At 42.6% G+C, this 26754-nt stretch overlaps 3 protein-coding genes across 4 annotated transcripts in view; 1 reads left to right on the plus strand and 2 right to left on the minus strand.

Moving 5' to 3' along the window:
* The window catches only part of LOC121682437 (aggrecan core protein-like), a 40543-nt gene extending 21176 nt beyond the window's left edge, over positions 1–19367 (plus strand). Inside the window, exons 19-20 of the transcript XR_006022558.1 lie at positions 6526–6536; positions 19358–19367. The gene's annotated coding sequence lies outside the window, so the exon portion shown is untranslated. The remainder of the gene's footprint in view (positions 1–6525; positions 6537–19357) is intronic.
* Positions 237–5846, minus strand: LOC121682457 (hyaluronan and proteoglycan link protein 3-like). The gene is made up of 5 exons (XM_042062619.1): positions 5767–5846; positions 4708–4854; positions 3790–4158; positions 3210–3512; positions 237–2599 (listed from the first exon to the last, which is right to left on the minus strand). Exons 2-5 carry the CDS (start codon positions 4829–4831, stop codon positions 2298–2300), a joined length of 1098 nt encoding a protein of 365 aa, XP_041918553.1. The 5' UTR covers positions 4832–4854; positions 5767–5846; the 3' UTR covers positions 237–2297.
* On the minus strand, positions 9399–24889 carry LOC121682448 (lactadherin-like). 2 transcript variants are annotated; one of them, XM_042062602.1, is made up of 11 exons: positions 24789–24889; positions 24196–24469; positions 22465–22590; positions 21560–21691; positions 17053–17184; positions 16498–16679; positions 15792–15947; positions 15211–15355; positions 14380–14582; positions 13978–14133; positions 9399–10869 (listed from the first exon to the last, which is right to left on the minus strand). In XM_042062602.1, exons 2-11 carry the CDS (start codon positions 24260–24262, stop codon positions 10726–10728), a joined length of 1443 nt encoding a protein of 480 aa, XP_041918536.1. In that variant the 5' UTR covers positions 24263–24469; positions 24789–24889; the 3' UTR covers positions 9399–10725. The 2 variants fall into 2 exon arrangements, with proteins under 2 accessions (XP_041918536.1, XP_041918537.1); XM_042062603.1 differs by having other exon boundaries at positions 17053–17166; positions 24789–24888.
* Between the last annotated feature and the right edge of the window lie 1865 nt (positions 24890–26754).

The raw sequence follows: 26754 nt of genomic DNA on the forward strand, positions 1-26754 counted from the left end.
CCCCGGCTTGTCCAGGATGCTGCGGTCCTACAAGACTCAGCTCCACAGGGCAGTGAGTTCAAATTCTCCATCTCAGCTTTTACTGCCAAAAAAGGTCAGGATCCCAGAAGGGCTTGTTTGACGGAATGGTGTGTTGCCATGTTTGGCCCGAGGGTGCTTTCATTTGGCTGAGGACCACAGTGTACACGCAAAGTTCTTCAACCAAATTAAAAGAATGAAAGAATATTTAAAATATAGAATATTAAAAATAGACATTTATTTTACTTAAAACTACTGCCACCCACCTGCTGTTAAACAGTATATGAAATTATGAGGTACAATATTGTGACACAGTAAACAATAGTAATGACAAGAACTATGAAACTCAAAGACAAAAGAAAAGGCACCACATACACCACAATCAAAAAACAGATGTGTTTCTTTTTGCCACCTGTAAACTGTGGATCTGCTATTTCTGTCAGTATTTCAGTGGTGAGGATCATCTCTTAATACAACACAGTATTTTCACACATGCCATTTCCAGTTGTACAATTTCTTTAAAGCTCAACTGAAGTCCTTAAACAAGCAGAGCAATGTCTTTCAGGAATAAGCATTTGAATGCATTACCCAGTAACATTTTGCAATCTAGCTGCATCTTGCCCATTGAAAAATGTCATAAGTACAGTAAGTCTGAGCTTTAAGTGGGGACAAGTTTGTTACGAGTAAAGTATATTTTAAAACAAGGTTCTTTTTAAAAAAATTGATTCTCTAAGAGGCAAAATTATACTCACCCTTGCACACTGTTTACCCTTTAACACATTCCCTCAGCAGATAAAAAGGACAGGATTCAGAGCCCTACAGTATACTGACTCTAATACTCTGTAACATTATTACAACTCTTTAACAAGTGTTGTCTATGCTTTTAACAATATATCTATGAATTAAACAAAAATACCATAGAAATGGTTGCACAGTTATTGACACATAATCTGTAATGTTACATAATATTACCACAGCTTTAATAAATGTGCACAGTATGATGAGTTGACATGATGTATATGGTCAGTACCAAATATGGATAACTGGCTAACTGCTGCTCAAGTACTTAAAAGACAGTGGGTAGATTATTGTGCTTAGAAAATACACAGCTTTTCATTCATCTCCGTGGATAACCCCTGTCAGGACCCCTGGCACAGTAGACGTGCATACTGCCTCACGATGTGCAGAAATAAGTGTTCTAGACCAAAATGCTCTCCAGTCCAAAACTCTGCCATGCCGATACACTGCTCATATACAGGTACTCTGTCTTCAGGTCATTCACACCACACTTACAGAGAGGACCAAAAGAGCCTTCTCCTTTAAAGATGCATTATGCAGTTTTTTGTTGTCAAAACTAACCATGTTTGTAAACTAACCATAGAGAAACAAGAGTGGGAAAAATTCTTGTGTCTATTCTCTAAATACTGCTTCTTTGTTTCAGGTGTTTTTGAGTGTTCATTAGCCCCATTCCAAACTATTGAGCCAGAGGCCAATACCAGACACAGTAATGTTCCTATTGTCACTTCCAGGGCTGGATGGTGGCTTCTCAGGGTTCCCTCAGTGTCAGCAGTCTGGGGCTTTTGGCCCTCTGATTACCCCCCGGCCTATCTGGGCCAACTGAGGTAAAGCCCAGTGAAAGAGGGTCAGTAGCAAAAGAAACTCGTTGGAGATTCGTCAGTCAGCTTGTGAAATCATAGCTTAATAGAACCATGTTTATGTTGTTAGCTGCTTCTATTAGAACCATGTTTTCAGGATACTTTTAAGGGATTAGCCAATTAACTTGTTTTCTAGTACATGACAGCTTCGAGCAACAGAGTGTTACATCTGTTTATGTTATTTATGTTATGTAATGTTACACTTTACTTACTGTAAGTCTTACTATGCTATGCATCTGATCACTTGCTTAGTGCCACTGTGACAAACAACAATCAATTTTAGCTATTTTTAACTTAAATTAAACTTCCTTTCTTGATCGCAAAAGAGGCGAGATGTTTTTTTTTTTTTTTTTAAACTAGGGTGGCATTATTTGGGCAGCTTTTAGGGCAGTACCGCAGGGCAATCGGTCTGATGGTGATTATGGAAAAGCATCTATTTACATTAAACAGCACCAGATCGTTTAAAATATATATATAATAAAAAGGCCTGATATAGACAAACAGATTGTATAAGAATTCGGAGGGATCATGCCTTCAGAACCACACAGGTGTTGGCAACAGTTTTGGCAGAAACTACATATTGCACCTTTAACAACATTTCAGCAATCTCTTTTTCACACATCCTCACAAACAGGTGGAGGCTTGCTCCGCTCGATAGCAGTATACGCCGTGCTTATGTCGGGGAGCTGGAAACCCAAAACTGCGCACCCCTGGAACCAAGGGACCACAATTCAGACGAGGGTATGTGATTGGATACCGCACACTCCCGTCAGCCAACCAGCCGGAATCACAGCGGTCCATTCCAGTGAACTTCCAGGCGGCGTACAGCTGGCCTACCTTGGCGATGTGGGCCCCATCATCCTGACACGCCTGGATGGCCTCAGTGAAGTTGAGCCTGTGAGGATGCGGCAGGTAGTAAACCTCCCCTGGACAACATGCGGAGAGGAAGATATGATTTTACTATTATAGACATCACAGGGGCAGCCGTGGCCTACTGGTTAGCGCTTCAAACTTGTAACTGGAGGGTTGCCAGTTCGAACCCCGACCAGTCGGCACGGCTGAAGTGCCCTTGAGCAAGGCACCTAACCCCTCACTGCTCCCCGAGCGCCACTGTTGTTGCATGCAGCTCACTGCGCCGGGATTAGTGTGTGCTTCACCTCACTGTGTGCTGAGTGTGTTTCACTAATTCACGGATTGGGATAAATGCAGAGACCAAATTTCCCTCATGGGATCAAAAGAGTATTTATACTTATACTTATACAGTACAGGGCAATGCCTTAGGGGGTGACTCACTGATGAGTGATTGGTAATGACCATCACTGGGGGAGTTACTGTTTTAAAATGCTAAGCGGAGTGTCTGAACACAAAGGTATGGAATCAAGAAATTAATTTTAGTAGAACTAATTTCTACCAATTGTCCAACTCCTGAGGAGCTGTGATGATTCCCTTAACTAAACTGGTAACAAGTCAACTTCCCCACTCTGGCACTATTTCTTCACCCTGAATTGGAAACTGAATAAATGGAGATGGGCTGACCTTTGAGAGAGGAGGAGAAGCAGAACACATCGTAGCGGTGAAGGTGTCTGTGTCTCGCCCCGTAGCTGCGCACCCCCGGCGCCAAGCCCAGTCCCCCGCAAGGCACTCTGGGTAATGTGATGGGGTACTGCACCGTGCCGTCAGCCAGCCAGCCAGCGTTGCACCAGTCCAGACCCTCCTCCCAGGCGGTGTAGAGCTGGTCGAAGGTCGCCAGGACGGCCCCCTGCTCCTCACATGCTTCCTGCGCTTTGGAGAAGGACAGCTGGTAGCGGCCATGATGGGGCTGGTAGGGAAACACAACACCTGTAGAGGCACAGGCACATTTGGCTCATATTTTGTATCAACATTTATTTAAATGAAGTGTAATGAAATTGCTGTATTCTGATCCTGTTTTAATTTCCTCAAATATGATGAAGACCAATAGAGGTCTGTTTAATGCATAGTAATAAGCATAATTTATACACCAACAAAGCAGTAAGTTGTGAAGACATGTTCTGATCTGAGAGATGATGTGAAACTGCTGTCTGCAAATCATTCTGTTCTATTACACATTCGAGAAAAGCTGCTGGCCACAGTGTACCTCGCAGCCCAAGGTCAATGGTCACTCTCTCGTCCTCCAGCCCGTCGATGACTTCGCACCGGAAGCGACCTGTGTCGTTGAGGTGAAGCCCCAATATCACGAGCGACACGTCTCCCGCGCTCATCTGACGCAGGTGGACTCGCTCTCTGAAGCCGCCGAAGGTACGCTGGCGGTTACCTATGGCAACCAGCACGTCCATCTCGTGCCCCCCACCGGCCGGCTGCCAGGACCACTTGACGCGTGTCCTGCGGGGGGCAATGAGTGCCGGCTGGTACCAGTAGTGGCAGGGCAGGGTGGCGTTGGCCCCGCGCGAGGTGAACACGGACGTCTGCTCAGACTCCACGTGAAGCTGCACCCCACTGAAGGAAACTGCAGGAAGACAGACACATAGATAGATGTCAAGATCAGATTTCAAGCTCCCAATTTAACCTCTTATATCTGTTACATGTAATTAGCTTATCTCTCAAGAGTACTATAACATGCAGTTTAGTTCAATAACTTTATACACAGCCTTAGGATATACTGTAGCCATGTAACTCAGAAGGTAACTTCTTTGTGGCACTGAGGAATACGAAGCCCCCTTCACGTTTAGTAGGTTTGGGCTACACTACAGCAGAATGAAAAAGTACAATTATAGTATTATAATGTACGTTTCTTGTCCGTAATAAGTAAATTACACATACAAAGAGTGAAGGGGTCAAATCTCTCAATGTGCACTGAACGACAAAAAGCGCTGATGCTGCATCCTGGATGCATCAGCTTCTTTCCCTATGCACACAGAAAGAGCTTCTTACCATATGCGTAATATATGAGTGTTGTGGAATGTTGTGTTTATTAAGGGATGTGAACATTTCACGAGTAGGCTATTGCGCAGAGGCGGTTTATCCACGATCTGTAAAGACAAGCAAATTGTCATACTTTCTCCGTTGCCGTTGTTGTTGAAGATATCGTGGTAAAGAAAGCCGTTGGAAAAGCGTGGAGCAGCCTGGCACCCTAAAAGTGACTGCAGCAGAACAGCCATCAGGAGGCGTCGGTTCGCCATGTCTTGAGCAGATGAATTGCTGGCTGCGGAACAAGAGGATTATGAGACTGTGACCTTGGAAACGATGTGCATTAACAAAGTTGTTCAAAGGGCAGCCGCAGCAAAGGAATCTACAAAGGAACCTACAGACGGGCCAAACGTATAGCACTTAACTGTTTTCAATCAATCTTTTCCCGCAACCTCTGCAAAATATTTAAATTAATGTAGGCTAATATCCATATGCATACAACATATTCATGCAAAATAGGTTAATCTTAGCATGCACACTTCAAATGTTGCTCACTGGCCTTTGTGACAACATTAGTTAGCCTACCTACTGATTCTGTTCATGTAGAAGCAACCCAAACCTCACAACAGAGGCTCTGTAGGCTGCGGCTATTACCATGTCATTTAATAGCCATGATTTAACTGAGGCCAGTCTGTCCGAAATTGTTATAGGCTATGCTTGATATTAGACGCAGTTGACAATGATTGGAACAGATGGATATAGCTAAACAAACTTGCTGTGACATAATACATTGACTTACAAAACTAACTATTTCCCGCAAAATCCACACGCAATTCACCTTTCACTTGCATCAATCAGTGAAGTTCTCGTGCCAAATATGCTAAATAAATCCTCAATGGCTTTTGTAGCATCCTTGCTGAAGATCACTCATGTATCGTCACTTTCAAAAACAAATATGCTGATTACATTTCCCATATTGCTTTTGATTGTGTAGAGGCTATTGTAGGCTACTAATTTAAAACATAATGACCCCCATGGTCATTTAAAAAAAAAAATCCAACATAATGTTTCAAAAACATTATACTTGCATTGCTTACATAGGCTATGACAAAGTAAAACCATGAAACTCAGGTAGGCTAAAATAGGTAGGTCCTATCTTTCAAATAAAAGTCAGATGAAATCCTGACATACTCCAGAAAATACTTACAAAACTTGTCTTCAGGTCTGAAAATCCAATCCAGTGCCCCGTTAGTTTCAATCCCAGTTTGAAGGCAGATGTAAACTAGTGTGAGAGTTGTTCGTATTGATAGAAAGTGGACGTGACGTAACCACAGCGAGGCTTTCCCGCTGTGGTTTGGGTGGACGCCTGCTGTTAAAGAGACAAAGTGAAGCATTCCGTTGGGAAAACAAAACCTAGACAACAAATAGGCCTGTCCTACCTAGACTGTGTTGATCCTGCAAATACATATATATAAAAACTTTTCTTATAAGCTAAATTGAATTGTAGGCCTACATCATTAATTATAAAACTCAGAAAGTGGTCCTCATCAATAAATGCAGTGCCAATTGTAATGATCTGGTTGCTGTGCACAGATCAGGTTTCCTGAATCATTTACTTGTCTTTGACAAAGTCACAAAGCTGAACTGGATATCTCAGATTGGGTTCTTTAATCTGTGAAAGCCCCTGTTGAGGTGGAACACTGGCCTATCCTCAGTCCAAATGTGTGATCACAGCAGTGGTCTGGCCCTGCTATCCAAAACATATGATCTCATATGGCTTGAGCTGTGTATGTGTGTGTGTGTGTGAGAGAGAGAGAGGGTCTCTCTCCATGTGTGTGTGTGTGCGTGAGAGAGAGAGAGAATGTGTGTGTTACAGTATGTGTGTGTGTGTGTGAGAGAGAGAGAGAGAGAGAGAGAGAAAGGTTCTCTCTCTGTGTGTGTGTGTGTGTGAGAGAGAGAGAGAGAGGGTCTCTCTATGTGTGTGTATGTGTGTGTGTGAGAGAGAGAGAGAGAGGGTCTCTCTATGTGTGTGTATGTGGTTGTAAGGAAACAGCCATTGTGTGCCCATTTATGAAAGCCTCTCTGATCTCATCCCAGATGGAGAAGATTGTTCTCACAACTGAGACCTTCTCTCCAGCTGTTGCTGCTGTTGCTGGAACCCCAACGTCCACCACCCCAACGCCTACCACCCCAACGCCTACCACCCCACCCCCTCTCTTTCTCTTCCCTTCTCTTTCTCAGCTGTTTCTGTTGTTGGAACCTTAACACCTCTCCCTCTCTCTCTCTCTCTTCCTCTCTCTCTCTCTGTGTCTTTCTATATTGATGAACATCATCCTTTTTGAGGATGGATGTTTGAAGTGAACTGCCCATGTATTCAGAGTATGGGGCGAGATGAAAGGCTTTGCTCCAGGCAAAAATACCGTGCTGACGTGAATAGCAAGGGGACTGACAGAGGGTATAATTTAAGAACTAAACGGCAGGCCACTGGAGATTTGCTGTTGTGGATGTCTGGCTGTGAAGACTCGCATGCAAGAGAGACAGAAAGAGAGAGAGAGAATGAGACATACACAGACAGAGAGAGAGAGAGAGAGAGAGACAGAGAGAGGAGACAGAGAGCAGTGTGTGGTTTGACCCAAATAGAGACATTCTTTTGCAGAATAGAGTTTAACAATAGGGTGGCCCATCTAAGGACAGGAGCATGCTGGATGTGACAAGGGAATGTTTGATTGGATTGGTCAGTATGTGTATGATATGCAAATAAAACAGGGAAGTAGAAAACAGACAGCATCACTTTGACAATGCTTGGATTTTTTCACCAAAGTTAGTAGTCTAAATTCAGAATACTGATTTAGGTTACTATTTCAGTTAGTTCCACTGGGTGTGTCTGAAAAAAATTAAGGAACATTATCTGGGTTCATAAATAAATGTCTGATGAACACATTTCACTCTCTTGAATTTCCCCTGGGGATCAATAAAGTATCTATCTATCTCTATCTATCCACTCTGTCCCGCTGACCTTTCAACACAGCTGACCTCATTACTAGGTCAAGTGACCCTAACGCAAAGGTTAAATTGCATGTGGACATTGGGCATTGGAGCGCCAGAAGGGGCTAAATATTTGTGTCTGATTTTTTCAAATTAACTGTATTCTCAACTGAAGACTATTTTACACTTTCATTTATAATTTGTGCTTCTTCAATAAAGATCTGGCAAATGTTATCAAATAATAAGGAAGTTACGTTATACAAGATGAGTGCTGGCTAATGTGTGCCTTTTATTAGTGATTGCGGGTCTAGATATCATGCATTTAAATATATACATTGTCTTATCATGTTTGTGGTACATTATTTAGGCAAAATACATAGATGTCTATTGTTGCTTATGATCTTTACCACTGTACTATGTGCTACTGTTATGGTACCATAAAAAAGATCACATAGACATTTTACAGTACAAGTAATACAATTTTAACAGCCCAGTGATTCTCAGTGTCTTTATTTTATGTCTTATTTAGACTTAAATCTTTACAAAATTAGAAATCGAACATTAACAATCTCAAACTATGTGTAGTAGTACAAGTACATTGAAGTGCTGTGGATTATTCTAGGATAAAAAAAGGAAATGTATACGCTAAAGCCCACTGTATGAAAAGGCCACACCTCTGTTACAAAGCAAATTTTCCAAGTACCTGAATTATCTCTGCTGCTGTATTTGAATCAGTAAATCCATCTCACACCTTTACATAGCCTGTCTATAAGGTCACTGAAATCACCAAGTGTTGCACTTCCTGATGCAGGTTACTGTATGTCATATCCTTATTAGTCAGCTGTTTTCATAAATGACTCACCCCATGTTTCACTACTACTTTTGCACATGCTTGTACGAATACAACCCTAGCAACACGTACACATAAAAATGCATGTCCTCCATTCATAGATCTAAGTGATTAGTATTGTAGGTTAGTATTGTAATTGTGATTAGTATTGTAGGTTAGTATTGTAATCATGAGCCTGGCATGGACTATATTTCTTTCATATGGAGCACAGATGTGTAACTAGTTGGAAAAGAAGTGACTTAAGCGACTTCAGCGATTTCCATTGTTCTGAAATTAGCTGAAATAACCTAATTTCCAGATAGTGTCTACCACCCTGGCCACAAGCTCCAACTATGTCCTAAGTCTGCTACAGCTGGACAGAGCAAAAAGCCGGATCCTGATGACAGTCATGTCTGATGTCACACTGTACTCTGTGTGCATGTGGGACCTGTTGGGACTGGCAGCCCTGAGGCGCACCAGACCATTTACGCACTTACTCCTTACACTTACACTTTACTCCAGCACACTCTCTCACACACCCTCACACACACAAACACACACACACACACACACACTAACAGTTGTGTGTGCCCTGGGCCTCCAAGCTGTGGGGAGGATTGCGTCATTCACAATGTTTTTATGGGGATAACACTCTTGAGGAAGGGGAATTCAGATGTTTTGTTTTCTACAGAAGGGATACATAGATCAACATCTAATCCAGTTAGAGTTTCATTTTTGACCAAAAAAAAATAGGAAAACTCCTGAAGGTGAATGTTTCTGCTTTTTGACAGTTGAATGTTTGTGGAGATGAGTGGTCATGCAAATCTTCAAAGTGACCTGGAGTCTAGTCTGAACAAGCATTGACCTGGTGTACAAAAAATACCTCTAGTAAAGTGGTCAGGTAACTTATTTGTCAAACTAACAACACTTCCTCCAAGTCTTCTCATGCACTTAAGGCTATAAAAATGCCTTAATACAGAACAGGCAATCTATCCATACCTACAAGTACTTACTTTAAAACATGATTAAAGTACATCAAAATGGTCCATAATTTATTACAAATCTGCATTCCACATCAAGTAACCGATAGAAGCACAAGAATACACAACTTAATACTACTAAATAACAAAAAATGTCAATTTATGGCAGGAAAAAAGGCGTAATTTTGTACAATATTAGATCAAGATCAATGTGAAATCAGGACAACTCAACAAAAGCCTAAAAAATACAACCTAACAGAATAAGCTTGTGTTAAATAGGAAGGAGCGTCCAGTGATGGTCCTAGTGCAAAGAACAGTGCAGTAATCAATAGCCAGGTTAATTAAAGCTATGAGATGTGGTTACTATCAAGCTAAATCTGCAGTGTAATTGCATGAAAGAGCTCCCTCGTGAGGCTGGATCCACTCAGAAACATGCCCATTGGTTTTGTCAGTGCAGTGCAGATATGTCTTCATGTATCAGCCTAAATAGATAGCATTCATGGAGGATTCAGACAAACATTATAGTTTGAAAAACAGGAAAAATGTCGCCCAATGATATAAGATTCTTTTCATTTCCAAAGCAAATTAAATTTAATATTAATTTTATTGAACTCTGTTGCTTCCTATTAGCTAAGGCGAGCAAACATATCACTCAGCTAATGCCTCAAAGCTAACATGCTGAACAGCAGTCGTGTTGGCCAGCGATGACCAGGGAAACTAGGTGAGAGTTCTGTTGAAGCAGACTCGGCCTTTAATTAACCAAGTACAAGTTTAATGGAGTGTCGAGATCTTGGTGTTCCACAACCCTTGAGTTTCAGGTTTTCCAGACCTTGTTGCATCATGGATACATTTAATACAACGAGGAAGTTTCTTATTTGGTTTGGTTTAGCTGGGCCAATGCATTCTTTCTTAACATCATTGGGAAGACTCAATATGGTAACCAATCATTACAAATTGGTGGAAGCTTGTGATTGTATTTTATGAGTACTGACACCAATTCCAATGAAATAGCTGACCTGTTATCTTACAATGATCTCCACCTGCTTGCGTCAGTGTAAGATCAGCACTTACAGGTTTGTACATGATTGCATGATTGCCTCTATCTAAGATATGGACAAACCCTCCTAACAATCAAGGCAAAGTCTAATTCTGACATTATCTACTGACTATTATTTGCTTCCCTGAAACTCCCCAGTTATATGCATTATGGCCAATCTACCAAGCGGCTGAGTTTAAGATGAGGCTTTGAGGAGGCTGTGAGACGGAGTGGAGCTGGGTTGCGAGGGCCCCACTCTCTGGTCTATGTGGTGTGAATCCAGCCTGGTGTGAGTTCAGGGAGCAGCGGAGGGGGGAGAGCAGAGGAAAGGCCTCTCTACTCATCACAGCCCAGCAGCTCCATACGCACGGTGATGCGCTCGTTCCACTCCCACGGCAGGAAACGCACGAAGCGGGCGTAGAACGGAGGGTCGAACACGTTCTTCTTGTGAGTGTTGTTGTCGATGTTGCCCTGGAATATCTGTGGTAGCAAAAAAATATATACATATATACATACAATATAATAATATATAGCATAAAATAAATACATACAAATCACCATGAATTTCAAAAATGGGTTACTGATGTTTTGTCCTTGTATCAATGGTAATAAAAAAAAACCTCTATTTTGAGTGGCCAGTTCAACACTAGAGCTATGGATCTGTACAGAAATGTCCAGACATTCCCAGCTGACAAACATAACAGCCCACAATAGGAAGTCAGCATGTCCCTTTTGGTGAAGCCTGTCATTTTGATGCCAGGTTCAGCCATTTAGATCCATTCGGAACCATGTAAAGATATACAGTAGGGACACTGGAACAAAACAACTTCTCCCACAAATCTGTATTTTAGAACGTGCCTGTGGCTTGACTGGAATAGGAACAGATCTGCACAAACCATGACAAATTCACTGATGGTAAATTCATCACTATTCTGTGCCAATGTGTGCCCAATAGACTATCCCCATCTTGTGCCCAATAGACTATCACCTCTTGTGCCCAATAGACTATCACCATCTTGTTTGATACTGTTTATTAGTTTGTTCAGTCTTTCCACTCTCCCCAGTTCATTTGGGTTTGTTATTAAACAATAATAATAAACAATAAATAAACTACCAACTTACAAATCAAAACAATTTAGCTGTGAGTAAATGTGCTGTTAGCACACCGATGTACAGTGCTTAGCTCACACGTTCACCAAGATGACAAAAAGCTTACTATGTGAAGCCAACTATGATACAGAGAAAACTAGGAAGAAATAGTAAGAAACAGCAAACGGCTTTGCTTCCACACCACAGAAGTCTCACAACACAAGTGTTGCCATCATGAAAACACCAACAACAGCCAAAAAGGAGACGGACGCCACACAGACACCACACACCACATCCACAACACAACACACACCACATCCACAACAAAACACAACACACACTACGTCCACAACACAACACACACCACATCCACAACACAACACACACCACATCCACAACAAAACACAACACACACTACGTCCACAACACAACACAGAGGACCATAGTGGGGTCCATGGATACGGTGTCTCCACAACAGAGGAGTAGTGACCTCTTGTCCCCTTTAAGTGTGGTTTCAGTGAGATTTATGACCTCTAAATGTCTACACTGAAAAACCACATAAATCTCCCAGGGTTTCCCCGCAGAAAATGTGTTAGTCAAGGTGGTAGGTGGGGTTTGCCGGGGGGCGCTATGTAGGCCTATAACAATTATTTATCAAAATAACAGTTGCAATGTGCAATTTTAACAAACACAATATAACAGGCCTATACAACACTATAAAAATATGTACAAATATGTGTGTTAAAACGTGCTAAACAAGAACAAGAAACAAGAACAGTGAATTAATGTGTGCAATTTTAACAAACACTAGGCTTTACAAACTATACAACACTGAAGTGCAAAAGAAAGTGCAAAACAACAAGGGCCCTAATTGCACTCTTTTGCAAGTGCGGACCATTTATGCTTATTTTCATGCAGGTTGTCAGACTGTTGCCCTGCAGCCTGCTCCGCAAGTGTGTCTTGGTCTATACACTGAGAGTGAATGAAGTTGGGAGTATTTTATACTTTTGTGTAAGATTTACAATTTTGATTAGAATGTAGAGTTAGAATGGTGAACGATGATAGATAGCGCGATGACATCCAACCAGCAGATGATCACATGACTCGGAGGCATACCCGTAAATCCTCAAATTATGGCAGGGATGATAATTGCCAGTAGCCTATGGCAATCAGTCAGCACTAAAAGACATTGTTTCGATTTAACTCAATGAAGTTAAAGAGCTCTTCTTAATATTTTATACTGTTGGTTGGTTTAATACTGTTGGCAAGGAAAAGTCGTTGTCCTAATGGGTCTCAACACGTCAAGCTACCAGTCGCTTGCCTTCCCCTTCTGAGCTTGCCAGAGGCTGAAGCCACTATTAAACACAACTGTTGCCGCGAGGCATTCCAACCTACGAATATAATAAAATAAAAAAGTAGGCTAAATCATCATGCATAATTAAAAAAAATAACTAAATTTAGGCTACAGGCCTATTAGGCTATACGCAGTAAGGTTTCCATTACAGCACAGCGCAGCGCACATTCACTGAATTAAAGCGACTGCCTGCACGCAATAAACACAGCGGGTGGAATTCCCGACAAAGTTTCAACTACATGAAACTTAATAGTGAAACATCAAATACCCACCAGATTTCAGTGCCTATCAGTCCCAACATTTAGCAATATAATCAAACAGTCCAAAAAAGTAAATTAAACCAAAAATCGTATGCTTTTGCCCACCACTGGCCGCTCCAAACGAAACGCATGCCTCACAATAAAACGTAGAAATAAAGACCTGCCTCGATTAAGCCTGCTCCAAATAAAGCCCTGTGCTTTGTGCAGCCTAAGTAAATAATAGAACCCGGTAATAATTTGAGGATTTACGGCATTTAAAAATTGTAAAAACTTCCAATTCATGGTACGTTTTATATTATTATTATTATGCGTTCTGAAGAGGGAGACGCGTTGGTCATGGTTTGAAATGAAAGGGAGAAAACAGTAGCCAGTAACACGGCGGACATCGCTCATATAGGCCTATATACTGTACATATATACATATATATACATATATATATATATATATATTTTTTTTTTTTTTTTTTTTTTTTTTTTTGACGACATAGGCTAGTTAAGGCGGCAGGCGTGTGTTGCTAAGGCGGCCGCCTTAACTGCAAAGTGCTGCGGGAAACCCTGTCTCCACTTAAAGTTACCACATCTGGGTAAATTGTGCTGTATTGTGTGAAATGTGTATCTGGGTAAATTGTTTTGAAATATATCCATCTATTTAGTGTCAAAGTGCCATACATGAACATTTATTATTAGTTGAAGTTTACCAACTCCTAAAAACACATCTAGAACCTAGAACGTAGAATGCATAGAAATTCCTGACATAACAATAAAGTTTGTGTTAATAACACACTGTCAGTGGGGCAGAAGCTTGTCTCTTGAGTGGTAATGAGTTAAGAGAGGAAACATATCAGTAGGTCAGAGAGCTCGGCTGCTGTGGGCAGATGAACTGACCTTGTCTGTCCTGGTGTTGGGATCCTTCAGCACCTTCCAAGTGTAGCCGTCGTCACTGAACGCCACTTTGAAGGCCGAGACGAACTGAACGACCCCAAAGTCCTTTGCCCCCTGAGTGATGATGCCTGTGACGCGCTTCGGACTGTCCAAGTCCACCTGGAGAACAGGGGATACATGGGTAAATTGGGATTATTTGGGGACCAGTATGCAGTGGGTGGAGGTAGAATAGCAGGGGACAGTATGCAGTAGGTGGAGGTAGGATAGCAGTGGACAGACATTTCAGTGCATTACTGTCTCTGCTAATGGCATCTCACTCACTTCTAGAAACAGTGCCTCAAAGCAAACAGAGTACAGGAAAATAATCTCAATCTTTTAGGAAATCTTAGAGCTAAGTCTACTCACCTGAAGCCACTCTGACCGGTTGTTGGTGGCTGCTGACCAGGCGTTGGTCTTGCCCTGTTTGTCTAGACGGGCAAAGTGGGGTAGCCAGGTAAAGGTATCCAGCCCCCAGGTACGGAAAGCACTGGACGCGGACAGCTTCTCGTCGGAGATGAGCCGGGACTTCATGCCAAGTGCATTTGAGCATCCAGCCGTATTTGAGTATACTAGAGGGAAACACAGTAGCACTCTCACTCTAATGTCACCACTGAATTAAAAGCTATATGGAAGAAAACTAAATGATCACATTTATAGCAACATTTTGAATCATGGATCATGATAACTCATTATCATGATGTCATTGCATTACCTTTGAGAATAATGATATCCTTTTATCATTTATAGAAGCCTTATATTGTGTGTATCTTAAAAAGTGATTCAGTTTTGTAAACACAAATACCAGTAATGTAAAAAAAAAAGTTAATTACACACTATTTTTATTGCAAAGAGTGAACTGCCCAAGGCAGGGGTTCCCAACCTTTTTTGGCAGGTAACCCTCATGTCACAAAACGTTGACCCCAATCATCAACATCTCTGTTGTACAGTCGAGAGTGGTACTTTGATATTGCCTAAATGCCCAAGCCAAGCTCATTTGTTTGGCTATCTTTGCATCTGAATAGTTACTTGGATATCATGGGGGTTTTAATATGTTGTATTTAATGTATGTATATTTGAATGTAATGTACTACTGTAGTAAATTGCAAGATACCCAGTATCTCAGGCGACCCTATTTGAATTGGGTTGGGAGACGATGGCCTAAGGTGACCATCTAAAGAGACATGATGCAGTCATTACCATTGAGCTCACAGCCAATCAGCTCCATGCGAAGAGTGCAGGCCTTGCGACAGACCACGGGCACCACGCGGATGTACTGGGCTACGATGGGGGGGTCGAACATGTTGGTCTTGGTTCCGTCATTGTCCACGTTCCCCGAAAACACCTGGGAACACAGGAGGGAGCCCTGATTACAGTGCTGTGGCTAATGATAGGGGAGAGAAGGGAGAGAGGGACTCGGCACAAAACACTGGACTAACTGTGTGTCATGAAAGCATCGTTGAGCAACCACTGCTGTGACTGAGAGAGAGTGTTCAAAATGACAGCCTTTCGGTCATTTAAAGATGGTAGTTGCTAAATGACACTTTCAGGAAAAGCACCTCCGGTCTGTTTCCCAATTGTACATAGTTTATCACGTAGTGAGTAACTGATGATTATCTAATGTGTTGAACTCTTGAACATTTTTTTTTTTTAGATGAGATGGTATATGAGATGGTTTTCAATTTACACAAAGGACAGTCGTTTTGTTGTGTGTAGCTTAGTGGCTCAGTGGCTTCAAACCAAACAAGTGTTCTCCTTTAACACACAGAGGCCATTCTCACCTTGTCCTTCCTCTGGCCTATGGTCTTGAAGACGGCATAGGTCTTCCCATCGAAGCTGTAAGCCACCTTGAAGGCCTTGATGTACTCAGCACCCCCCATGCGACTAGCCCCCTGGGTAATAATGCCACTCAGACGCATCTTCTTCTGCAGGTCAATCTGCAATAAGGGGTAATAAGACATTAACAATCTGCATCTGCAATAAGGGGTAATAAGACATTAACAATCTGTAATAAGGGGTGAGACATTAACTTAATTTCCACCTGGTTTACAGGACCAATCCCATATGGAACAGAAATGCAAACAAACATTGGATGTGTTCATCAAGATCTTGCTCCTCCTCCTCTACCTCCTCCTTCTCCCCCACCTCCTCCTCCTCCACCTTCTCCACCTCCTTCTCCTCCACCTCCTCCTTCCTCCTCCTCCTCATCCATCTTGCATCAATCAAATTTGCAACTCTCCAATCACGAATGTGTTAGTAACAAACTGTATGGATCTACTGTAAGCCTCTACTGTAAGCCTCCACAGGTATTAATCTGAGACTAATCTTCCTCAACAACATAGTCTTTGTAAGTTATTTAATATAGTTCTTTTCCATGACCCCTGCAGTGTATTGGCCCCACAATAGCAGCATTACCCTAGTTCACACCCTGAGCTGACACGATTGGGTTTATCTGTCTTTGCCCAGTCAGCCAAGCGGCCCACTGACCTCGATCCAGGGGTTCTTGTCGTGCGGGGCAGAGGACCAGGCGTTGACGATGCCCTGGTTGTTGAGGCGGGCGAGTTCTGGGCCCCAGCGCTGCAGGCCCAGCATGCCAAAGCTCACCGAGGAGGACGTGATCTGAGACTCGTCTATGGAGCCCCCCTCCATCCCCAATAGAGCTGTACAACCTGGACAAACACACACACACACACACACACCCATGCACACACACACACATACGCACACACACACACGCACACACACGCACACACACGCACACCCATGCACGTACACACGGGCACACACACACACACACACACGGGCACATTTACCACTTACATTCCTTTTACTGTGACAGAATCACATGCTTTTCAAACCCAATGCATTTTTTCCATGAGTATAACATTCTTGGATGTGTTTAGTGTCACTTTCTCCCTCTACAAAATATATCAAACTTTTCATTCACATTCAAACAAACAAACAAATAAATAAATATCTGTGACCACGCATGTGCTTTTACGTCGCAAGGCCAGGGTTAAGACAGACAAAATGGGCACTCACGAACTTGGCACTGTTTGCCCACGTATGGAGATTGGCACAAGCAGGCGTAGTCTCCGTCCAGATCTCTGCACTTGCCTCCATTCTTACAGGGATCCCCAGCACAGTCATTCACATCTACATGGGTGGAGGAGACCACACACACACCCACACAGATTCTACACTGAGTATGGCTTATGACACTATGTATGTATGTATGTATGTGTGTGTTACAATGTACATGATGCATTCTAAAAAAAGGGTAACATTAGGGGGTAAACTGTATTTAAACCATCATGCATTAACAAATCTGGAAAATAAAATAACACAAGGTAAAATGTGAGCAGCTGGAAATACCTACACGGGACATTACAATTCACTGATGACTGAGATTGGTGCCTAGCAGGCACACTGAATAACTCTCTTTCTCTCTTTTCTCTCTCTTTCTCAAATTCAAAGGGGCTTTATTAGCCTGACTGTTTGGTACGGTGTTGCCAAAGCTAGTGTTACAAATTAGCCGCGGAGAGGAGAGCAGGCAGAGAAAGAGAGAGAGAGAAAGAGAGATGGAGAGAGAGAGATAAAGAGAGAGAGAGATGGAGAGAGCGAGAGAGATGGAGAGAAAGAGAGAGAGAGTCCTGATAAACCTTGGAGCTCAAAAGTGATCAAAAAATGTATGTGTGGATTGTCAGCTGTAGTTCTTCACAGTCTCCACTGAGGGGCACACTTGAGCTTCCTTGCCAATGTCAGAACACAAACGGTGGCACATGGCAATCAGGCCTTCTCTCACATTTCTAAAAATGGAATCAGTGACTGTACAGGTAATCTGTAGCGGACTAAACCAATCCCTATCCACGCGTGCATAATTCCTTCACCGTAACACTTACTGGAAAAACCAAGAGCAGTTGAATAAGTACTCTTGAAGTAATTGGTATTTTGAGTAGCACATACAGTATGGGTTAGTCTGGGCTGAGAGTCTTCGCTCTGTGTTTAGCACAGCTCTTACAAAGGCCCCTTGAGGAGCACGAAACCTGTAATAACCTGAGGCGACAGACAGCAGGTGATTGTCGGGAGAGCCTGAGCTTCTGCTGAGTTTCCGTCACTTGTTTTCCTGCCTGCTCTCCTCTCCTCTCTGCGGCTAAGAGGATTGGTGTGACTGCTGTTAAACCCTGTATGCCTTCAAGCAAACAAACATATGCAGCCTGGAACAGCTGCAGACACAGCACGCCTCCAGTAAACATGTTATGTCAAATCAGGGCCGCTTTCTACGACTACGAATAAAACTGCCAGGAGTGGCGATCTTTATGGAGATTTGGCCTAAATTGACTGATTGGGCCCACGGGTAGGGCAGGACAAACACACTCAGCTTATTTATAGGGTGATGACTACTAAATTACCACACACACACACACACACACACACACGCACACACACGCACACACACAGCCTATTCAACAGGTCCCTATTTTGAAATTGTATAATTTGTTACCTGACTGCTGTTGAACGTAGACAAGAACGGGAAAGACAAAAATGACTCAGTGTGCTGACAGCTTTAAATTTAGCTGGCAATTTAGCATAATTGTCGGCCCCTGTGCTGTTTAAACAAATGTACTATTTAATTCAATTCAACAACTACTGGTCACCACAATGTCATAAAATAGCTTAAAGTAATAACTTAAAGTGTTATTACACGTGATAAAGTAACTTCGATTTGAGATATTTACCAGTCCCATCGTGTTCTAAAAGTTCTATGGGTCTGCACTTACCTAAGCCAAATGAGGCCCATCTTCTGAGTGCACCATTGGCTACTGATGTCTTCACACTCCTCTGTAAACTGGGAAACAACTCATTTGTCTGTGTACCATAACGTATAAGGCTACATGGCCTTGCCCTGTATAGCCTGTGTCCAGTCTCTGAGTGTGGCTGGTCTCCCTGTCTATATCAGTCTCTAGGTGATAGAGTGTGGCTGGTCTCCCTGTTTATATCAGTCTCTGGGTGATAGAGTGTGGCTGGACTCCCTGTCTATATCACCCAGAGACTGACATAGACAGGGAGACCAGTCTGACCAGCAAATCCATATGAGCTGCAAAATCCCATTATCAGTTATAGGTTAGTGACAACACTGCCTACACTGACTGCTAGCAAGAGGATACACTATTAAAACGAATGTTGTAAACAACAACTTGCGTTGTTTTTAACACATCTCTGTGTCCAGATAGGGACAACACAAGTTTGTGTTGTTTCCTTTTTTTATTTGTTACACAAAATGTGTTGAAAATAACACATTCCAGATGTCCAGATAGGGACAAAACATTCGTTTTAAGAGTGTAAGGGCAGCACAGGAGGCACACAGGACGAGCCTGCACAAGACCAGAATCATACAAAAGCCTGGTCAACATTTCCATAATATGTGGGGCAGAATAGCTCTCTCTCTCATATGGATTAACTAGTGAACTGTTATAGGTTTGGGCTAGTACTTTAAGCATTGTGCTTGAGGTTGAGGTTGAGGTTGTGTGTCTCTACCAACGATGGATTTGTGTTAGCATTAAGGCCTTGGCCTTTATTATAGTGCTGTTACTCCTGGTGGCTTGTCACAAATGATTGAAATTAAGAGGAACACACTGACAAATATATTTACACATGCATGCATATGAATGCTCACCATTTTCCACAATTGTATACGAGTCCTGTTAGGCCTGCTCACTGAGGTACGGCTTACTACTGCATGTGTTCAGTGCCACAGCACCAGAGCCACTCAATGAACGATAGACAGCTATAAGTACCATATTAATCAGCATTTTCACAGTGAATTGTGAACTCATACCAGGGCTCAACTTCAAATCCTTATCCCTACTACAGACGCATGATCCCCCCACCCTGCCTGGGAAAACTATTATTAGCCACAACCAGGCAGTGCTTCATCGTCTTCATCACCACATGTGGTCTGGTTCTGGTCCCAAATAGATCCGTTAGCCGATTAATCTACGTCATGCATGCAGAGGTCTTTGCCAAAGAGTCGGGAAACGTGCAAGAGACAGAATTCAACTATTTTTAAAACAGCACAGTCACGATAATATGATACTCTTTGGAGTCAGAGCCAAAACAGCACAGTCACAATAATATGATACTCTTTGGAGTCAGAGCCAAAACAGTCAGAGCCAAAACCACATCTGGGGTGTGTCAGGAATCAACCAGTGATGAGGCCAGAAACCCAGAAATGTTTAACTTAGAACTGGATAGATCTATATCTGTTAGGATGAGGATGTTTATTCCATTGTTTAGCTACGCCCACTGTTTAAAAGTTCCACTGTGCACCAGATGAGAGGGTTCTTTAATGGACATACCAGTATCCAGAATCCTTTGGTAATCCCCACGCAAAATGCAGTCTCTACAAAGCTTAGCCTTAGAGCAAAGGCCTCCTGATTGTGCTGGCTCTCATGAAAAGTTCTGGTAAAACAGTTTACAAAAGTTCCATGTCCCCTGAACTTTTGTAAAGTAATTTTACAGTCATTTGTGTAGAATGTTGTGTTAATAGACTGGTGATGTAGTTGTTCTGCAATGTTCTACATTTTCAGCCAGCCCCTGATCTAAGTGACAATGATGCTAGTTCACATTAGTCTCTCTCCCTACTGACGCATGCAGCACATGGGAAAACTGAGGGTGTCTCCAGCCAGTGTGAGTCTGTGTGTTCCAGTACTAAGCTCCAGCCAGCTATGACATCACCCTGTCTGCAGACACCGTGTCCCTACTCAGGAGTGGAAAAAGCAATGTTCCCCGGAATCTCTCAAAGTCCCATTAGCTGTTACATCCTGCTTTGCAAATCTACAAATCTTCTGAGTATGACCTTTCTGTGTGTGTGTACGTGTGTGTGTGTGTGTGTGTGTGTATGTACCTGTGTGTGTGTGTGTGTGTGTGTGCGTGTGTATGTACCTGTGTGTGTGTGTGTGTGTGTGTGTACAGTATGTACCTGTGTGTGTGTGTGTGTGTGTGTGTGTGTTGTGCTCAGCGTATGACTACAGTGCATCAGATAACTGACCTGCTTGTACACTGAAGGACCATAGAGGATACCAAGGTTCTTTCCAGACAGGTTCAGTTTGTGCACTAAAGGACGTCAGCTGACTCTAGGCCCAGCCGGATCAGGGCCAGATCAGAGCCGGACCAGCTCCAGAATGTGCGGCTATCTAACTTTACCACTGCGTCTCATCTCATTACTGTCAGTGGCTGGAGACTATAGTACCACCACCGACCCAGTACTGGCAGAATTTCTAAATTAGTCAGTTGAATTGTCTACCTTCCTGTGAATTGGTGAATCTATGAAGTTGGTGAAATACTACTTGAGAAAGCTCAGTTCTTAATAACAAAATGTTTCCTAAAGAACAACAGTGATGATTTGTTATTCATATCAATCTATTTCGCATTACACACTTATCATGATCACCTACAATAATATCATTACATCTTTCATCCCCTTATAAAAATGTTCTCTTTTTTTTCACACATTTCAAGGCAAAGGCAGAGTGAGGCAGCAACTCACTGATCTGGCAGTGTGGGCCCTCGAACCCAGGCTGGCACTTGCAGAGGTACTCGTTGAACACGTCCCCACGCCTGGTGTTGGTGATCACCTCACACACCCCGTCGTTCTTGCAGGGGTTGGGGACACAGGGCCCTGAGGAAGGGTGATAAAGCGTGTGATTTACAGAGCTCAGTGCATAAGGTCGTCAAGAGCACTCAGCTGAATTGTTTTTTCTCTGGCCCATAAAGGCTGGGGTTATAGAGCCTGTGAGGGCCTTTGCCTCGAGGGCCTTCTAAATTCCCTAGATCTAATCTTGAAGTAAATTTGCAGTGACAAATTAGACTCTCTCCCGATCTCTTTCTCTGTCTCTCTCTCTTGTTCTGTATCTCTCTCTTGTTCTGTCTCTCTCTCTCTTTCTCTGTCTCTCTCTCTTGCTCTGTCTCTCTCTCTCTTTCTCTGTCTCTCTCTCTTGTTCTGTCTCTCTCTCTTTCTCTGTCTCTCTCTCTTTCTCTGTCTCTCTCTCTTGCTCTGTCTCTCTCTCTTGCTCTGTCTCTCTCTCTTGTTCTGTATCTCTCTCTTTCTCTGTCTCTCTCTCTTGCTCTGTATCTCTTTTTCTCCCTCTCTCTGTCTCTTTCTTTCTCTCTCCATCTGTCTGTCTTTCCTTGATGCCAAAGCACTGAAACACAGACACTGCAATCAGCTTATCCCTCATCCCCACTTTACCTAATTAAACAACTACCTAATTACCCTCAAGAGGTGGGAGGTGCAGCGCCATGCATAATTATATATTAATAAATAAGCGACTCATACAGAGCCTTGTCTGGCCAAAGGTCACTGGAAATCATGCAGTCAGCTCTTTAGCACTGGACGATATTTTTACATAGATTGCATTCTCACTGTTTTGTTTCAGAAAAACTAAAAATTACCGTTTTCAGTGACATTACAGGTGTCCCCTGTGAAGCCCTCAGCACAGATGCAGATGAAGGGGCCCTCTCCAATGCCTGTCACACAGGTGGCTCCATTATGGCACTGGTCCACCTCACAGTAGTCTCCTAAAGGGGTGGACACACAAACACACAACATCAGCACAGGTCATATCACAGTGTGTGTGTGTGTGTGTATGTTTGTGTGTGTGTGTGTGTGTATGTGCGTCTGTGTGTGTGTGTCTGTGTGTGTGTGTTAATCAGAGCTTCACAGTATTGGCTAAAGTCAGCTGGCTGGTCTTTCATGTCTAAGATTTCACATCATTAATTTATGATACAATCAATATGCTGAGGACTAATATAATTTCAATGAATCAACAACTGTAACATATGTGTGATATTTACAGTACATCTATCAAACAGGGCCATTACATTAACCATCATCCTGCTAAAATATAACTCGGCTGAGCTGTGATTACTTAGACTGCTGAACTTTCATCTGTTGTCATACAACATATACCATATTTAATGGAATTAGTAATGCTCTTACTAACCAGTGCATGACCTCAAACATGCACACAACACGTGTCTTTTGAGAGAACCACCGACAACTGTCAATCTTCACACTGGTCCAAAATGACAACACTCAAACTCCATAAAACTACTCTTCCACTGGGAAAGACCTTATTCATGACCTGATGTATAATGTTGTTATTTTCATAGCATGACCTCTCACCTAAAAAAGTGCTGAGGCACAATGCTGTACACTACACTTAGAGCAAAAACAGCCTCCATTCCTCACCATTCCCCTGCGACAGCCACCCACGACTGTGGTGAGCGTTAATAAGAGAGAAAGGAAGGCTGGGGAGAGAGTGATGTTGATTCAGTCCACATGAGTTTACACAATGGCTTTCACACGCTGCTGCACTTCCAGTTGCACAAACTTGTCTGTAGTTTTGTCAAAGTTTGTGCTCTGTGGAAACTACTCGTCTATAAATTAGGAAACACATTTTTAAGAGTGATGGTAGTGCTGGGTGTACTCCCATTTTAGTTTGACTGACGCGTATCATTTCAAGTTTTGAAATGTGTATTGAATTTAAACTGCCTCTGTGACATGGGTTATTACATTCATCTTTCCTCTGATGGCAATAAAAAACGATAAAGCAAGGTACAGAATGTTTCAGCTAACTTTATCAAAGTTGTGTGTGTTAGTCATCTTGTTTCTTATTCTAACTGATTGAGATGATAGAGCACTAATTTACCAACATGGTGGCATGGTACACTTGATTCCAAAGGGTTGGTCATCCTGAAATGTACATCAGATCAGATTGGCAATGATGCTCACATATCCTTCTTTTCCCATGGACAGGAAATGTATACAGAGATGCTTGAAGTTTAAACATGCTCTCTGTCTGTATGTCTCTCTCTCTCTCTCTCTCTCTTTGTGTGTGCTCTTTGCAAGCCGAGTGATGTTAACCTGACTCATTCAAAGCCATTCAAAGGGAAATGAAACATTACAGAAAACATGCCTTAACATCACAAAATCAATAAACATGTTGGCTTTGCATGTATAGGTAGGGCACACGACAGTGCAACTGTGCATCAGCATTATCTGAGTACCAGATAAACAACTTTCTATAGGAGAGCTCTAACTCATAAGAACATAGCACAGCCATCTAAGAAGAAACATTTACCTAAGTTATTAGTTCTTGAACATTTAAAAGACGGACTTACCACTAACTACGTAGACAGTACAGACCAAAAGGAAAGGTAGAAAAATACGGAGACTGTGGAGTTTCATGCTTTCACGCCTCTTTCCCTCCCCGAAGTTTCCGTTATATTTTTCCAATGGAGGGAGTTACGCGTTCTCACAAGGGCTTCGAGTCAAGAGAGGAGAGGCGAATACCAAGTAAGCTGCCTGGCCGGATTAACGGTAACACGTGTGGGCTGCGCAGACTGTGCTCGGCTCAGACGCTTTCTTACCCTTGTTTCACAAATAACTGACGGACTGTGTGGGGAAAACACAAATTAGCCTCACACTCATATGCATGCACCATATATTTTGCAGAGGTACTGTAACTAGTTCTGAGCCTTATGTCAATGTTATGATGGGTTTACCTAAATATAACCCACAAAATGGATAGGCCTACTAGGCTACAACCCAAACTCAAATGGGACAACACATTTCACCACATCAGTAGGTCCAAACACGAGAGACGTTTACAGTTACACTAATATGGATAGTCTACCAGTTAGTAGACTAGACTACGAGTGGTGTTAAGCTATATTTTCTAGGCCTAGCCTATGAAATAATGCCACATTGCCACCTGCGCGTTGCCGCGACGCCCTTGAGTCGTGAATTGTTGGCGTCAGTTTGGCTTGGCTTCTTACATGGGTTGTTGTTGCCCTCGTGTGGACATAAGGCATAACACTTCATGTCTTGTGCCTTGTGGGTCGGACTGAGTAATGTCCAAGTATAGATGTAGGCCATGCCCCTCATGTCATCCACAAATTATATATATATATTGTAACAAACTGCACAGTTGTCTCAGAATGGTTTTTATTGGTTACGCACCAAAAGACACGAACACATAATTCCGGGCCAGACCTGGTCCTTATGCTCCAGCACTAAACATCTATCTGAGGCTGTATCTAAAACACACACCAATCAACCCTAGTTATGAATAATGTAACCAGCTGCAAACATAAACACAACAGACAGGACATACAACGGTGTCAACCCACATGGTTTAGCACATGAACATTACACACATACACACACTGCACAGCTGTCATAAACAGCTAGACTCAGATCATTACAATAAATAATATATTTAATTTGTGGATGACACACACACACACACACACACACACACATATATATATATGTACCCCAAATTCAGTATCTCAGAAAATTTTAATATTGTGAAAAGGTTCAATATTGAAGACACCTGGTGCCACACTCTAATCAGCTAATTAACTCAAAACACCTGCAAAGGCCTTTAAATGGTCTCTCACTTCTGTAGGCTACACATTCATGGGAAAGACTGCTGACTTGACAGTTGTCCAAAAGACAGCCATTGACACCTTGCACAAGGAGGGCAAGACACAAAAGGTCATTATTAAAGAGGCTGGCTGTTCACAGAGCTCTGTCCAAGCACATTAATAGAGAGGCGAAGGGAAGGAAAAGATGTGGTAGAAAAAAAGTGTACAAGCAATAGGGATAACCGCACCTTGGTGAGGATTGTGAAACAAAACCCATTCAAAAATGTGGGGGAGATTCACAAAGAGTGGACTGCACCTGAGTCAGTGCTTCAAGATCCACAGACGTATTCAAGACAAGGGTTTCAGCTGTCGCATTCCTTGTGTCAAGCCACTCTTGAACAAGAGACGGCGTCAGAAGCGTCTCGCCTGGGCTAAAGACAAAAAGGACTGGACTGCTGCTGAGTGGTCCAAAGTTATGTTCTCTGATGAACGTAAATTTTGCATTTCCTTTGGAAATCAAGGTCCCAGAGTCTGGAGGAAGAGAGGAGAGGCACAGACTCCACGTTGCTTGAAGTCCAGTGTAAATTTTCCACAGTCAGTGATGGTTTGGGGTGCCATGTCATCTGCTGGTGTTGGTCCACTGTGTTTTCTGAGGTCCAGGGTCAACACAGCCATCTACCAGGAAGTTTTAGAGCACTTCATGCTTTCTGCTGCTGACCAACTTTATGGAGATGCAGATTTCATTTTCCAACAGGACTTGGCACCTGCACACAGTGCCAAAGCTACCAGTACCTGGTTTAAGGACCATGGTATCCTTGTTCTTAATTGACCAGCAAACTTGCCTGACCTTAACCCCATAGAAAATCTATGGGGTATTGTGAAGAGGAAGATGCGATATGCCAGACCCAACAATGCAGAAGAGCTGAAGGCCACTATCAGAGCAACCTGGACTCTCATAACACCTGAGCAGTGCCACAGACTGATCGACTCCATGCCACGCCGCATTGTAATTCAGGCAAAATGAGCCCCAACTAAGTATTGAGTGCTGTACATGCTCATACTTTTCATGTTCATACTTTTCATTTGGCCAACATTTCTAAAAAAAACTTTTTTGTATTGGTCTTAAGTAATATTCTAATTTTCTGAGATACTGAATTGCACATGACCAGCACCTGTATATATTCTTACATGGGTTGTTGTTGCCCTCGTGTGGACATAAGGCATAACACTTCATGTCTTGTGCCTTGTGGGTCATCCACAAATTATATACATATATATTGCGGCTATTCGTTTGTGTTACGTGTGTGC

The sequence above is a fragment of the Alosa sapidissima genome, chromosome 14 (assembly GCF_018492685.1).
Source record: "Alosa sapidissima isolate fAloSap1 chromosome 14, fAloSap1.pri, whole genome shotgun sequence".
In the NCBI taxonomy this organism is placed as follows: Eukaryota; Metazoa; Chordata; class Actinopteri; order Clupeiformes; family Clupeidae; genus Alosa; species Alosa sapidissima.